Source organism: Pimephales promelas, chromosome 25, assembly GCF_988280905.1.
Source record: "Pimephales promelas chromosome 25, fPimPro1.hap1.1, whole genome shotgun sequence".
In the NCBI taxonomy this organism is placed as follows: domain Eukaryota; kingdom Metazoa; phylum Chordata; class Actinopteri; order Cypriniformes; family Leuciscidae; genus Pimephales; species Pimephales promelas.
This window is the reverse complement of record NC_142793.1, coordinates 8,352,980-8,366,818: the sequence shown is the minus strand read 5'-3', so window position 1 is coordinate 8,366,818 and position 13,839 is coordinate 8,352,980. Positions and strand designations below refer to the sequence as shown.

At 37.9% G+C, this 13,839-nt stretch overlaps 1 protein-coding gene and 1 pseudogene across 1 annotated transcript; both read left to right on the top strand.

Moving 5' to 3' along the window:
* Positions 1-8,285: 8,285 nt before the first annotated feature.
* Positions 8,286-10,242, top strand: LOC120492436 (uncharacterized). The gene is made up of 2 exons (XM_089127602.1): positions 8,286-8,965; positions 9,166-10,242. The coding sequence occupies exons 1-2, from the start codon at positions 8,684-8,686 to the stop codon at positions 9,808-9,810; spliced, it is 927 nt and encodes a 308-aa protein (XP_088983728.1). The 5' UTR covers positions 8,286-8,683; the 3' UTR covers positions 9,811-10,242.
* Position 10,243: 1 nt separating this feature from the next.
* LOC148965032 (uncharacterized) lies at positions 10,244-11,719 on the top strand (annotated as a pseudogene).
* Positions 11,720-13,839: the final 2,120 nt, after the last annotated feature.

The window sequence follows — 13,839 nt, the reverse complement described above, 5'->3', positions numbered from 1 at the left end:
CTGCCTCGACCATTGCCTGTTTAGACCACGAGTTTCTGGATTGCCCCTTTGATTAAGTGTTTGCCTGTGTTCATGTCTGCTTGCTTTAATAAAGTGCTGCACATGGATCCGACCGTCTCTGTCCGTACGTTACAGTCTCATTGTTAATACGTAGCTATTTTACGTTTTTGCAAAGATAGAAAACGTACTTTTTAGTACGTTTGGATAGATGCTGAAACGTATAATATAGACGTATCTGCAACATTTAAACGTAACATTATTACGTTTTTACAGCTACAAAACGTAAACTATTTACGTATATTCTATATCATAAAGATATCTGGATAGTTTCCCTTTTTACTATTTTATAGATAAATGTAAGATCCCGTAACCCTAATCCCAAACCTAAACATACCCATTTTATACTTAATATAAAAAAGGATAAAACGTAACAGACAGGTGTTGGGAAAGGGCAGTTTTATTAACAATATAGCATTAAAATATATTTTGAGCCACCTACTCCTACCCCTAAACCTACCATAACAATTCCTTAAAACTACGTAAAAAAACTACAATTATGAAGAAAAACATAACTAACAGACAAGTATAATCACAATAATTTATTTATTGCGAAAATGTCAAAACCGATACCAAAAGCCGTTCACATGATGAAGCGTTGCAGTCGCAGTCTTCTCTCTGGCAGTATTGTAATAGTTTTGTATGAAGTACAGAGCAGAAATTAAATTACTAATGAAAATGTTAATCCGGCTTCGGTTGGTTCGCGCTTCTCCATTTCAAAATTCAAATGAACTAAACTAACCAACCGTCTACAGTCCTTCATGTCGCAAACTGTGACGAAGCAGGGAAGAGCCAATGAACGTTTGATATCGCTGCCGTAAAAGATGACGTATGGGCGCAATATTTGAATTTGAATTCATCACCAGCGCGGGGTTTGACTTGTAACGTTACGGTCGCTGCTGAGAATGGAGATCAAGACTGGATAAGAGGCTGAAATCGCTGAATTAGGAGTTGTTTCTTGCAAACAATATGGATTCTAAAGATTTGGATTACATCAAACTATTAAAATTGATGTCTTTTGTGAATTTTTGTTGTGTTTTATAGGAGAAAACGCTTTATGTGTCTCAAGGTAAATAAACTATTACAAAATGGTTGAACGAGTAACGTTAAAGAATGTATTTTTTAAGGTTTTATAGTGTATTGTTTAACACCATGCAGGCGAAACGAGCAAAATGTTAATATTTATGAGTATTATATCAATAATGCGACTGAAAACTTCATTAATAAGACAGTGGGATGCAATAGTCAAAACATAATGCTACGATATTAATATGCATAAATTGTGATACGTACAATGTGTACGTCGGTGGATTTGTTCATACGTAAATAAATTACGTTTTTGTGCTGTCAATACGTAAATATTTTACGTTTTAGTACTGTAAATACGTCAGTATTATACGTTTCTGCGCATATAAAACGTAATTATATATACGTATGATAGAACGACACTTTACGTACACATACATACGTATTCTCATGAGATCACGTTGCTTAATAATAGAATAAGTACCCCTTAGTTCTATAATACTATAAATATTTTGGTAACACTTTACAATAAGGTTCATTAGTTAACATTAGTTAATGTTTTTACTAACATGCACTAACCATGAGGAATACATTTGTTACTGCATTTGTTTATCTTTGTTACAGTTATTTTTATTCGCTTTGGTACTATTTTCACAAGTAAGGTGTACATTTTCAAAACTCTTAGTACAAAAATCCAAACTGATCACACTTGTAACGCAGCTAGTCATTCTTTCAAAACCTGATGTAATGCTTTCAGTCAGTTGCACATGTTTTCAGTCCACATAATCATTGTTTCAAACACAAGATTATTGTAATATGTAATGAGAACATTTGGTTTAATCACTGAAACACAACAATATGATCTTCTTTCAGTTTAGTACTTTTAACAATCAGTTCATCCAACAGCAAACAATGCAAGATACATGTTTCAAATCGGCCTTAGAAGTGCTGAAATGAATATGCTACAGTACTATAAAAGACAGATTACACAGTTTTACTGTAACATTAGGCAATACACTTACAGTACCCAACATTTACGTACATAATCTATAATTTCCAAATACCCATCATATATGTAGGCCTAATCAAGTGAAGGATCAATGAAGACATCCTCTACAGTCATTTAGGCAAATTATAGTTTTTATTTTTCAGATAAAATTGTAACATAGGTATACTTTCTATAATGAAATGTAACTACGTAAATAAGAACAAAACATAACATTTAGTGCACACATTTGGCCAATTGTGGTTACCACTATGTGAAATCAATTAGCTATAACGAGTATTCATCATGTGAGGTTACATGTAATTTAATGTAAGTATTCATACAAACACACATTTTATTTCTGTAGTTCTCAAAATTCATATACTGTATATTGCTGAATTGAAAATTTAAAGGGTACTCACTTCCACCAACAGGCAAGAACTGCTCCTCTACTTCGTCCTCTTCCTGTACTGCCCTTACCAAGAGGTCCTTCACCTCCGCTCTTACTGGTTCTGGCTGTGCAGGCGGACTGTGCCATTTTTTCAACATATTGACGTGAAAAGTCTGCAAAGGTTTATTTCTGGATGGCATTTCTATTTCATACGCTACTGGACCAACTTTCTTCCTCACTTGATATGGGCCTTGCCATTTGGCCAACAGTCGGTTCTCTGACGTTGGAAGTAACAACAACACTTGCTCTTCTGCTTGGAAAGTTCGAGACCTGGCCTTCTGGTCATACCATATCTTCTGTTTCACTTGTGACTCCTGCACACTCTCCCGTGCCTGGGTGGATGCCAGTTGCAACTTCTCTCTCATTTTGAGGATGTACGAAAGAATGTTCTGCTTGGTGGGCTTGTCATTGGCTTCCCAACTGTCTCTCAAAACGTCCAATGGACCCCGAGTCTGGTGAGCAAACAGTAATTCAAAAGGAGAAAACCCAGTGGATGCTTGAGGAACTTCACGGTAAGCAAAAAAAGGTAAGGCAGCCATTTGTCCCAGTCTTTTCCATTCTCAGACACAAACTTCTTCAACATTCCTTTTAAGGTCTGATTAAATCTTTCTACCAGACCATCAGTCTGGGGGTGATACGGAGTAGTCCGAACTCTCTTAATGCCCAGTAACTGATAGACTTGTTTTAGGGTACGACTCATGAAATTGGGGCCTTGGTCAGTCAAAACTACTTTAGGAATGCCTACATGTGAGAAGAAGTTTAACAGTGCAGCCGCAATCTGTTTTGCAGTAACGTCTCTTAAAGGGTTGGCCTCGGGGTATCTGGTTGCATAATCACAAACCACCAAGATAAAACGATTCCCTTTCTGACTTCTCTCCACCGGTCCAACAATGTCCACCCCTATCCTCTCAAAAGGTGTATCTACTGCAGGTATCGGAACAAGAGGTGCCTTTGCAGGTGCCCTACCAACTGCTAACTGACACTCAGGACAGGTTTTGCAATATTCTTTCACTTCGGTATACATACCGGGCCAATAAAACCGTTTAGAAACTCTCCTCAATGTCTTCATGAATCCCATATGACCTGACCAAGGAATTGAATGGCTGAGCTCTAACACCTTTCTGCGCTGAGATTTGGGTACCACTAACTGCGAACCTTCCTTTTCACTCTGTCTGTAAAGAAGACCTTGTTCCACCATAAACGTCTCACCATACAATGAACTAACAGTTGCATCTTTGCTAACTTTCCCAAAACATTCAGACAAGGTAGCATCCTCTTTCTGAAGCTGTCCTAATTCACTGGGTATGACAAACTCTGACTCAGCAATCTCTGGTTCTTCCCACTCAAACTTTGTCTGTTGTGAGCTATCAATCAAATCTGCCACTTTTTTCCTGCGTTTGTCCAATCTATCTTTCTCCGACAACCCTTCTTCAGCTAGACTTTCTTCCAGAAAAAACGGCATATCCTGCAGGGTGCAATCTATCGAATCTTCAGTTTGTGCTACCCGGGTATACTTTTTCGACTGCGCTCTAGTAACTATCCCACACCAAGCTGTCTCCTGCACTAAGTCTGCTAATATGGGCATATCAGTTCCTAGCAACACAGGATAGGGCAGGTTTGTGGTAACACCTACATTCATCAAAAATGACTGCTTGTTAACCTCCAAATACACCTCAGCAGTAGGTAATTCTGACTTATCTCCATGTAGACAACAAACCGTTACGGTTTCCTCAGTCCATGACTCTCTAGCTATATATTGTGACTGTACTAACGTACGTGTACATCCTGCTTTAGTTTGAGAGAACGAACTACCCCCTGACCCCACAGACTTACCTCTCGCCTCCGGGAAGACACCAGAGTACCGAAAGGCCCCAGAAGATCCCTTTCGCGCTGCTATATAGGATTCTACCAGGTCAGCTGCTTCTCCTGCGGTACTGGGATTTCTCTCCTTCACCCAGATCCTCACCTCCGGATACAGCACTCTCATATACTGCTCCAATACCAAGGTCTCCATTATCTCGGTTTTACTGCTCACGTCCAACTGGACCCACTTTGAGAACAAGTCTTTTAAGCGAATGTACAACTCTGTTGGGGACTCCTCAGTGTCTGTGCTCAATGAACGAAATCTCAGTCTATGTGTTTCTGGACTAATCTCATATTTCTTGAGAATCACCTCTTTGACTTTGTCATAGTCAGAGGTAAAGGCAGGTGCCATGGCGACAAAAGCACCTCTCGCTTTTCCAGTGAGCAAGGGAATCAGATGAATCGCCCAGTCTTCTCTTGGCCACCTGAATACTTCTGCCAATTTCTCAAAGGTGGTCAGAAAATGTTCCACATCATCACTGTTTTGTAGTTTTGGCAATGGAGGCACATGATTCAGCACTCGTAAACCTGCCTGGTCTAAATGGGCAACTTTATGCCTGGCATGCTCCTCGTCCATCTGCATCTGTGTGACCTGATGATTGAGGACCTTGTACTGCTGCTCACGTCGTACCGACTCTTTCTCTTGCCTCTCATCCCTGTCCTTCTGGTACTCCAGAAAGGCTTGAAACATCCCTGCCAGGGCTGTCACAGCCCTATCTCCTGCGGTGGTTGGGACCTCAACAGCTTGGACACCTTCCTCTGGAACGCCACCCACTGCACCTTGATCTCCTTCTGACCCCTGACCCCTGGTCTTCGGTGGCATTTTTAAGTTACAGTCACTTTAGCCGCTGTTAAACACCAACTGTTATGAAGCTTCACTTCTGACACCAGATGTTATGAACGCCTTGAGCGGTTGGAGGCTCCCATTGACAAAGGAAACAGTTGGCCAGGGTTAACAGTGCTTTTATTGCAGTGCAGGGTGACAGTCACTCAGAATTTGTGGAAAAAACAGAAAAAACAAAAAACAAAACTTAGAGGCAACCAAATATATGACTGCACAAACATATAAGGTCAAGCAAAAGAGCATAACCTGACCTGTGCAAAAGCACTACATAAGTAGTATTTTCCCAGAGTTACAAACTCACAAGCAGTCCATGGTCTGTCTAGACCTCTCCTTCACCTCCTATCTCTCAACTCCCCTAATAACTTTCTGGAGTCATTTTATAGCCCTGACTCCTCCTACTCTGGAACATACCACCTTAAAGGTAACACATTTCATACACTTACAGGAATGCATGATAATAAAGAAAACAAAAACAATAACAAAAGTAATAAATAAAAATAAACAAATATATAATTAATCATATCCACAAGTATATATATATATATGTATATTCAAAGAAACCCCATAACTTAAAAACTATGAGAATAAATTGTCCGGTGACGTCATTTACATGAACGCGCCGCTAATTGGCGCGGACAAAAGACCTATAAATAGACCGGATGTTCAACCGAACAGATTTGGCCAACGACTCATCACAACATGGTAAGCATCATCTATATCTCTTCCACTTTAATCAATAAAATATGTTAATCAAATACTCGTGGTGGTGATTTATTTCCGCATGAGAAAAGACACTTCTATTAGCATAATCATATGCACTCGTATACGATTACTAGTGGTCATAACTCAGATAAAACTACACACAGACCATCATACAACAAGTTTACAACACAATGATATAAAATGTTACACAGGTCCATGCATACATAAATATATGTCGGCTAACAGACTGTAATACATGACGCCGGTGTATGCGCGTAACGTGCATGTGTATGTTTGTGTGTGTGTCCATGCACAGTCGCAGGCTTACCCTGTGACAACGATCATAAACCTCATTCTTTCTCGTAGAAGCTCAAACATACTGTGTAACACGAGAATTAACCTCATTGGTTATTGCATTAGCTAAAACAGGCTGAATAACAAATGAGAATTGACCTCATTGGTTCTTGCTGAAGCTCAAATGTGTTGCGTAACACAAGGACTATTGCAACTTTTGCTTAAATATTGGGGAAAGATACTCTTGTTTCATGTAGTGGTATTTGTTACCCTCTTGTTCCTTGTAGTTACAGGGTAAGTAAGTACAATAAAAATGCATACACACAATCATCACTGACTCAGAAACCTTTATTTATTATACAAGCACCACAAGAGTCTTAGCTTTTCTTGCCTTGAAACATGTTAGCCCAAAAATTTTCAACATCTGCAAAAAATAAATAAATCTTTTTTTATTTAACCTTTTTTTATTTTATTTAAAATTTTAATTTTTAAAAAGCCTATACAGTATGTATTGATACACAATTGCCACAAAAAGGTACGCAGTGAATGTTCTCACTAAATTGCTCCCAAATGTTAGATTGTTGTATCTTAATAATAGAATAAGTACCCCTTAGTTCTATAATACTATAAATATTTTGGTAACACTTTACAATAAGGTTCATTAGTTAACATTAGTTAATGTTTTTACTAACATGCACTAACCATGAGGAATACATTTGTTACTGCATTTGTTCATCTTTGTTACAGTTATTTTTATTCGCTTTGGTACTATTTTCACAAGTAAGGTGTACATTTTCAAAACTCTTAGTACAAAAATCCAAACTGATCACACTTGTAACGCAGCTAGTCATTCTTTCAAAACCTGATGTAATGCTTTCAGTCAGTTGCACATGTTTTCAGTCCACATAATCATTGTTTCAAACACAAGATTATTGTAATATGTAATGAGAACATTTGGTTTAATCACTGAAACACAACAATATGATCTTCTTTCAGTTTAGTACTTTTAACAATCAGTTCATCCAACAGCAAACAATGCAAGATACATGTTTCAAATCGGCCTTAGAAGTGCTGAAATGAATATGCTACAGTACTATAAAAGACAGATTACACAGTTTTACTGTAACATTAGGCAATACACTTACAGTACCCAACATTTACGTACATAATCTATAATTTCCAAATACCCATCATATATGTAGGCCTAATCAAGTGAAGGATCAATGAAGACATCCTCTACAGTCATTTAGGCAAATTATAGTTTTTATTTTTCAGATAAAATTGTAACATAGGTATACTTTCTATAATGAAATGTAACTACGTAAATAAGAAGAAAACATAACATTTAGTGCACACATTTGGCCAATTGTGGTTACCACTATGTGAAATCAATTAGCTATAACGAGTATACACACATTTTATTTCTGTAGTTCTCAAAATTCATATACTGTATATTGCTGAATTGAAAATCTATAGGTTTACCAAATGATTAATTGATTACAGTTTTTGCCCATTGCTTGAACACTATAGACACATGCTTAAACCAAAGTAACATAACCTGAAGTTGTTCTTACTATACCTTAAACAAAGTGTAACCATACCTTAAACAAATGCGCTGCTTTGCACTTTAGTTGCAATTCTGTAACACACTTGCTCCTTTCTGCAACACACTTGCTCCTAGACACTACACACTATTTCATACATAAGACACTTAGTTCAAAAATGAAATCTCAGGGTACCATTGGGAAAACACATCTATTCAAAATACAACACACATTGGTTAATTGAAAAGACATAGACACACACCTGAAAACACTTACTTACAAAAATGAACACCAATCAGCCAGCTACAAAAATGCCTCAGTTAAGCCGTTTTGAGAACTTTGCAAGCATGGAGGCAGGGAGAGCTAGAGGCAGAGGAAGAGGAAGAGGAAGAGGAGGACAGAGAGAGAGAGGGGGACAGAGAGAGAGAGGAGGACAGAGAGAGAGAGGAGGACAGAGAGAGAGAGGACGAGGACGTGGTCAAAGAGGCCACACAAGGACCATTATTTCGGATGACATAAGAGCAACTTTGGTGGACCATGTTATAAACCATGGCCTGACTATGAGGGAAGCTGGGCAGAGAGTCCATCCTAATCTAAGCCGCTTCACAGTTTCATCCATAATAAGGACATTCCGACTGGAAAACAGGTATGTCTTCAACTCTCTACTCTACTCAGACTGTATCTAGAGTATTTACAGTACTGTACCATATCACGTTACTGTATCACATGTATTGTATTCCAGAGTGCTAAAGCTCCTTTTTTTCAACAAAAGTGGTAGTTTTGTGAAACATACCATGATACTGTAACGTGTTGAGATGTTTCAGTGCTGTATATGGTAAATACAGTAAAGTTCAGTATACACAGTACTGTAAAAAAGAAGAAAACGAGAACAATTTGTGGTTGCATTTTTCTGCAGAATGACAAGACGACCTGCTGGGGGTGGACGCCAACGCATGTTCACGCAACAGCAGGAACTTGCCATAGTGAACCTAGTCAGAGCAAACAATGCAATCCGTCTCCACCAGCTACAGCAACAAATACTTGCAGATAGACAAGTATTCAACAACATAAATCGAGTAAGCATTACAACTATCAGACGGATCTTGGTAAAGCACCACATGACCATGAAGCAACTGTACAGGGTCCCATTTGAGAGGAACAGTGTCAGGGTCAAAGAACTTCGACATGAATATGTGCAGGTAAGTGTTTCAGTCCTTTACATTTACAATAAAGAATGGGTGCACAGTAACAGATGAATACCACTGGATTAGTACCACATAGATTCATTCAGAAAGCTACACCGGTATCTTTGTGGTGGGATGGGTCGGTTCGGTTCTGTATAGTAGTGTAAGTGTGTGCTTTGAGTAAAGCCATCCACAAAATGTATTTTTTGTTACAGAGAATCTTGGACATGGATGGGGCTGCCCAGCCGCATGAATGTATTTACATTGACGAGGCTGGATTCAACCTTAGCAAAAACAGACGACGGGGACGTAATATCATTGGCCAAAGGGCAATTTTGCACGTCCCAGGGCAGCGTGGGGGAAATATCACTTTGTGTGCTGCCATAAGTCTTCGAGGGCTACTGCACCATCATGCCAAACTGGGTCCCTATAATGCACAACACATAATAACATTTCTAGATGCCCTTCATGATGCAGTTGTACAGGATGGACCAGAGCAGCCCAGGTTTGTTTTTGTCTGGGATAATGTCAGTTTCCATCGGGCTGCTCTGGTCCAGGACTGGTTCACAAACCATGATCAATTTGAAATTCTGTATTTGCCCCCTTACTCGCCATTTTTAAATCCTATAGAGGAATTTTTTTCCGCTTGGAGATGGCGTGTATATGACCGCCAACCACATGCCCGTATGCCTCTTCTGCAGGCAATGGAGCAGGCCTGCAGAGACATTGAGGTGAGGTCAATCCAGGGATGGATTCGGCACACAAGGGGATATTTTCCCCGATGCTTAGCAAGAGAAGACATTGCTTGTGATGTTGATGAGATCCTGTGGCCAGACCCCAACAGACGGCAGGATCCATAAGCCCACTTGCGCACAATTGTGTTTTTCTGTGTTTATACGTAATATTGTGTTGTTTGTTTTATTTTTGATTTAACTGAATTTTCTGTACTGTAAAATATACTAATTTAATAATTTTGAATTCATTATTTCATTTTTTGGTAACTGTGAAAACATGCCCTCTATGGAATTGAATAAAACATTGACAACAAAAGACTGTAGTTTTTTATATAAAGTAGACTAGTGTGTTGCTGCTGATCTGAAAGTGTATTCATATGATGCAAGTGGGTATCATTTTGTCATCAGAGTGACATTTTGACAAAGGATTGTTAGGTTTTGATAGTAGAGTTTAAATTTGACATAGATGTGAATGGTTTATTTTCCAATGTTGTGTCTTATTTGCTTTTGTGTAGAGTTTTGACACAATGAGCCAAATTTAGCAAAATGTGTGTAAGCAATGGGCAAAAACTGTAAACATTAAGATCAGTTGGATTAAATAATAGACAAAAGTATTAAACTGAACAAAAAGAGATGCAAATCAAAAGTTTGATAGTAAGAGCTTTATGAAAGGCAGTTACTGTGAATGAAACAATAATGTAGATGAAACACTTATTTTGTGTTGTGACAAGGATACTTTGTGATTGTGTGAATTGTACTAACAGAGTTGAAAACATGATGAAATGTTTGAAAAAAGTGCACTTTTGATGATCTGTTGTGATATTAGCACTAAGAGTTTTGAAAATGTACACCTTACTTGTGAAAATAGTACCAAAGCGAATAAAAAAACTAACAAAGATTAACAAATGCTGTATATGTGCTATTCATTAGTTCATATTAACTAATGTAGTTAACTAATGTTAACTAACGAACCTTATTGTAAAGTGTTACCAATATTTTTTTTTTAATTCTCCAAGTTGTTTTTTGGTTGTTCCCCTTTATTCCCCAATTTTTACATATTGTTTCAGCTTCTACATTTCAGCTTCTGAAACAACCAATGAGATTCATTCTCATGTTACGCAACCCTTTTGAGCTTCATCAAGAACCAATGAGGTTAATTCTCATATGTTACGCAACCCTGTAGATCTTCTTCAAGAACCAATGAGGTTCATTTGCGTGTTTTACGCAGACCTTTTGAACTTCTGAACCAATGAGGTTAATTCTTGTGTTATGCTGCCCGTTTGAGCTTTATCAAGTACCAATGAGGTTCATTTATGCGTTACACAGTATGTTTCAGCTTCCGCAAGAACCAAGGAGATTCATTCTCATATGTTATACGCAACGCAACCCTTTTGATCTTCCTCAAGAACCATGAGGTTCATTCGAGTGTGTTACACAGACCTTTTGATCTTCCTCAAGAACCAATGAGGTTCATTCGCGTGTTTTACACAGACCTTTTGAGCTTCCTCAAGAACCATGAGGTTTCATTCGAGTGTGTTATACAGACCTTTTGATCTTCCTCAAGAACCAATGAGGTTCATTCGCGTGTGTCACACAGACCTTTTGAGCTTCATCAAGAACCAATAAGGTTCATTCTCGTGCTACGCAGTACATTTGAGCTTCTGAATCAACTAATGAGATTCATTCTGATGTTACGCAACCCTTTTGAGCTTCATCAAGAACCAATGGGGTTCATTCTCGTGTTATGCAGCCTGTTTGAGCTATTGCAATAACCAATGAGCTTCATTTGTGTCACGCAGCACGTTTGAGCTTCATCAAGAACCAAGGACATTCATTCTCATATGTTATGCAACTCTTTTGAGCTTCCTCATGAACCAATGTGATTCATTTGTGTGTTTTACGCAGACCTTTTGAGCTTCTGCAAGAACCAATGAGGTTAATTTTTGTATTACGTAGCACGATTCAGCTTGCACAAGAATCAATGAGGTTCATATACATATGTTACTCATCCCATCTGAGCTTCTGCAAGAAGTAGAAGTGCACTGAAGTTTATTCTCTTGTGTTATGCAGCACCTTTCAACTTCCACATATTAAAGGAAATGCACTGCACAGTATTCTACATGTAATGATATGCTGTGTAAATGTCAAAGTGTTTCAAATCTGATTTCACTGGAAGACATCTTACTGTGCCTGACCCTGCTGAAGAGCCACATAATAAATATCTAAATAAATTTCCTCACATCTGTGAGCATGCCTAAAATAATTCACAGGTGAACCTGCTTATAAGCATGACTATTAGCATGGCTAAAACACTATTCAGTAATTACATACATCACATAAATTTGTCAGTAGTGTACATCCCTGCATAGCTAAATATATATTCTCTATTATATTTATAAAGAAACAGAAAAAACTACATTCAATGTGTATCGTTTATCTGTATTAAATAAAAACAAACTATTGAAAGGTCACACAGCCAGATAAATATGGTTATATTCTTAAAATACTATTCCTTCTTACTGATAATGCCCCACATTGCTCTTTTCCTTTTTTCCATTCTTGGCTTTTCGAATAATGTCCCAGCAAATAGGATTAGTGAGCACCATTTTGTGGGACTCTTTTCATTTCATTAGTTTGTGACCTCTCCAGTTAATTATCTTGATCTGGCCAAAGACTGGGCATAGTTTAACTGCCCTGAGTGACACACTGCCCAGAAACACACACACACACACACACACGTACAAACAAATACACACAATAGTTAACGCACCCAGGGTGAATGAATGAAAAGGCCAGAGAAGGCAGAGAATGAGAGAGAGAGATTGAGTGTGCCATTGATCGCTATAAGAATCAGGTTGAATTGATGTGGAATCTTTTTTGGAAGGAAGTGAAATGCCTTAATAAGCCTTTTGTTGAAATATGCAATTGTTGCAGATTGATGGAGTGCTCTTATTGACAAGGCAAAATGGCACTAAGCTGATTTCAGTGGAAAGAAAAAAGAAAGGAATTAATGGTACCTCTTTTGAAAAGGTAGAAAATAGCATTAAGTCACATGTTACCGGAATTCAGAAAGCCCCTTTTGTTCACTTTCACATTTTATCTGGTTTCAGTAATCTGAATATTTACAAAGATAGCCTTCTGCACTTTTATACGGTCTACTTTAAGGTTTAATTTTAGAGTTAGCTATAGTTTAAGCTCAGTTTTGGCTTTTTAACTTTTGTTCTTGCTTTAGTCTACATGTTTTAAGATTCATTGTTTTAACTCTTTTAGTTTACAGCAAGCTTAGATATTTTCTTTAATTTTAGATTTAACTTTATTTTAGCTTTAATCAGCCTTTTAGAGTTTATTTTAGCTTCAGTTTTAGATATAACTTTAGTTTAGCTTTATGTTGAGTTTCATCCTCAGTTTTGGTTGTTTTAGCTTTTTTAATTTTAGGCTTTATTTTTTAAAAGATATTTAGCTTTAGTGGTTAAATTGTAGCTTCCCATCCACAGACAAACAAAGCAACAAAAACAAAACATTAATTGTTCCCAGATATGTTGAGAAACAATATTTATTTACTGTAGGCTACTGTACTGAACTTCTAAAACTAAATCACTATTACTAACACCTGATGCTATTATATTTTACTTTTGACTGATGTAGGACTTAATAGGTGTTGTAATTTGTCAGTCAAGACTAAACGCTGGTCCAAAACGCCTCACCTGATGGGCCTCTCTCTTCTGCACCTGTCTCTCCAAGTATTAGCTATACACATCCCCTCTTATTTGATCACTTTGTTGATATTTGCGGAGATGGCTTCAGTTTGCTGTCTGCTTCATATGCAATATTGAAAACAAATGCAATCAGATGCAGCCAGTTTGCATAGTGCAACCTCTATTGTTTGACCAATCAACAATGAGGAATGAAAATCCTTTAAAATGTTTTGGGAGGAAATACTAAAAGGGCCTGTTTTTTTTCCAACTTTTTTTCTTTTCTGAAAGCCAGAATAGTCTAGTCTGTCTGGCTATGCATGTAAAGAGAGTCCTCCTTTTTGTTCCAACTGTGGCTGTGAGCCAAGGTCTTCAAACATACTCACTCACCACCCTCCACACACCAACAGCACCAACCTCCACCCCTCACCCCGTCCAACCCAGACCACCTCGCTGGAAAAGT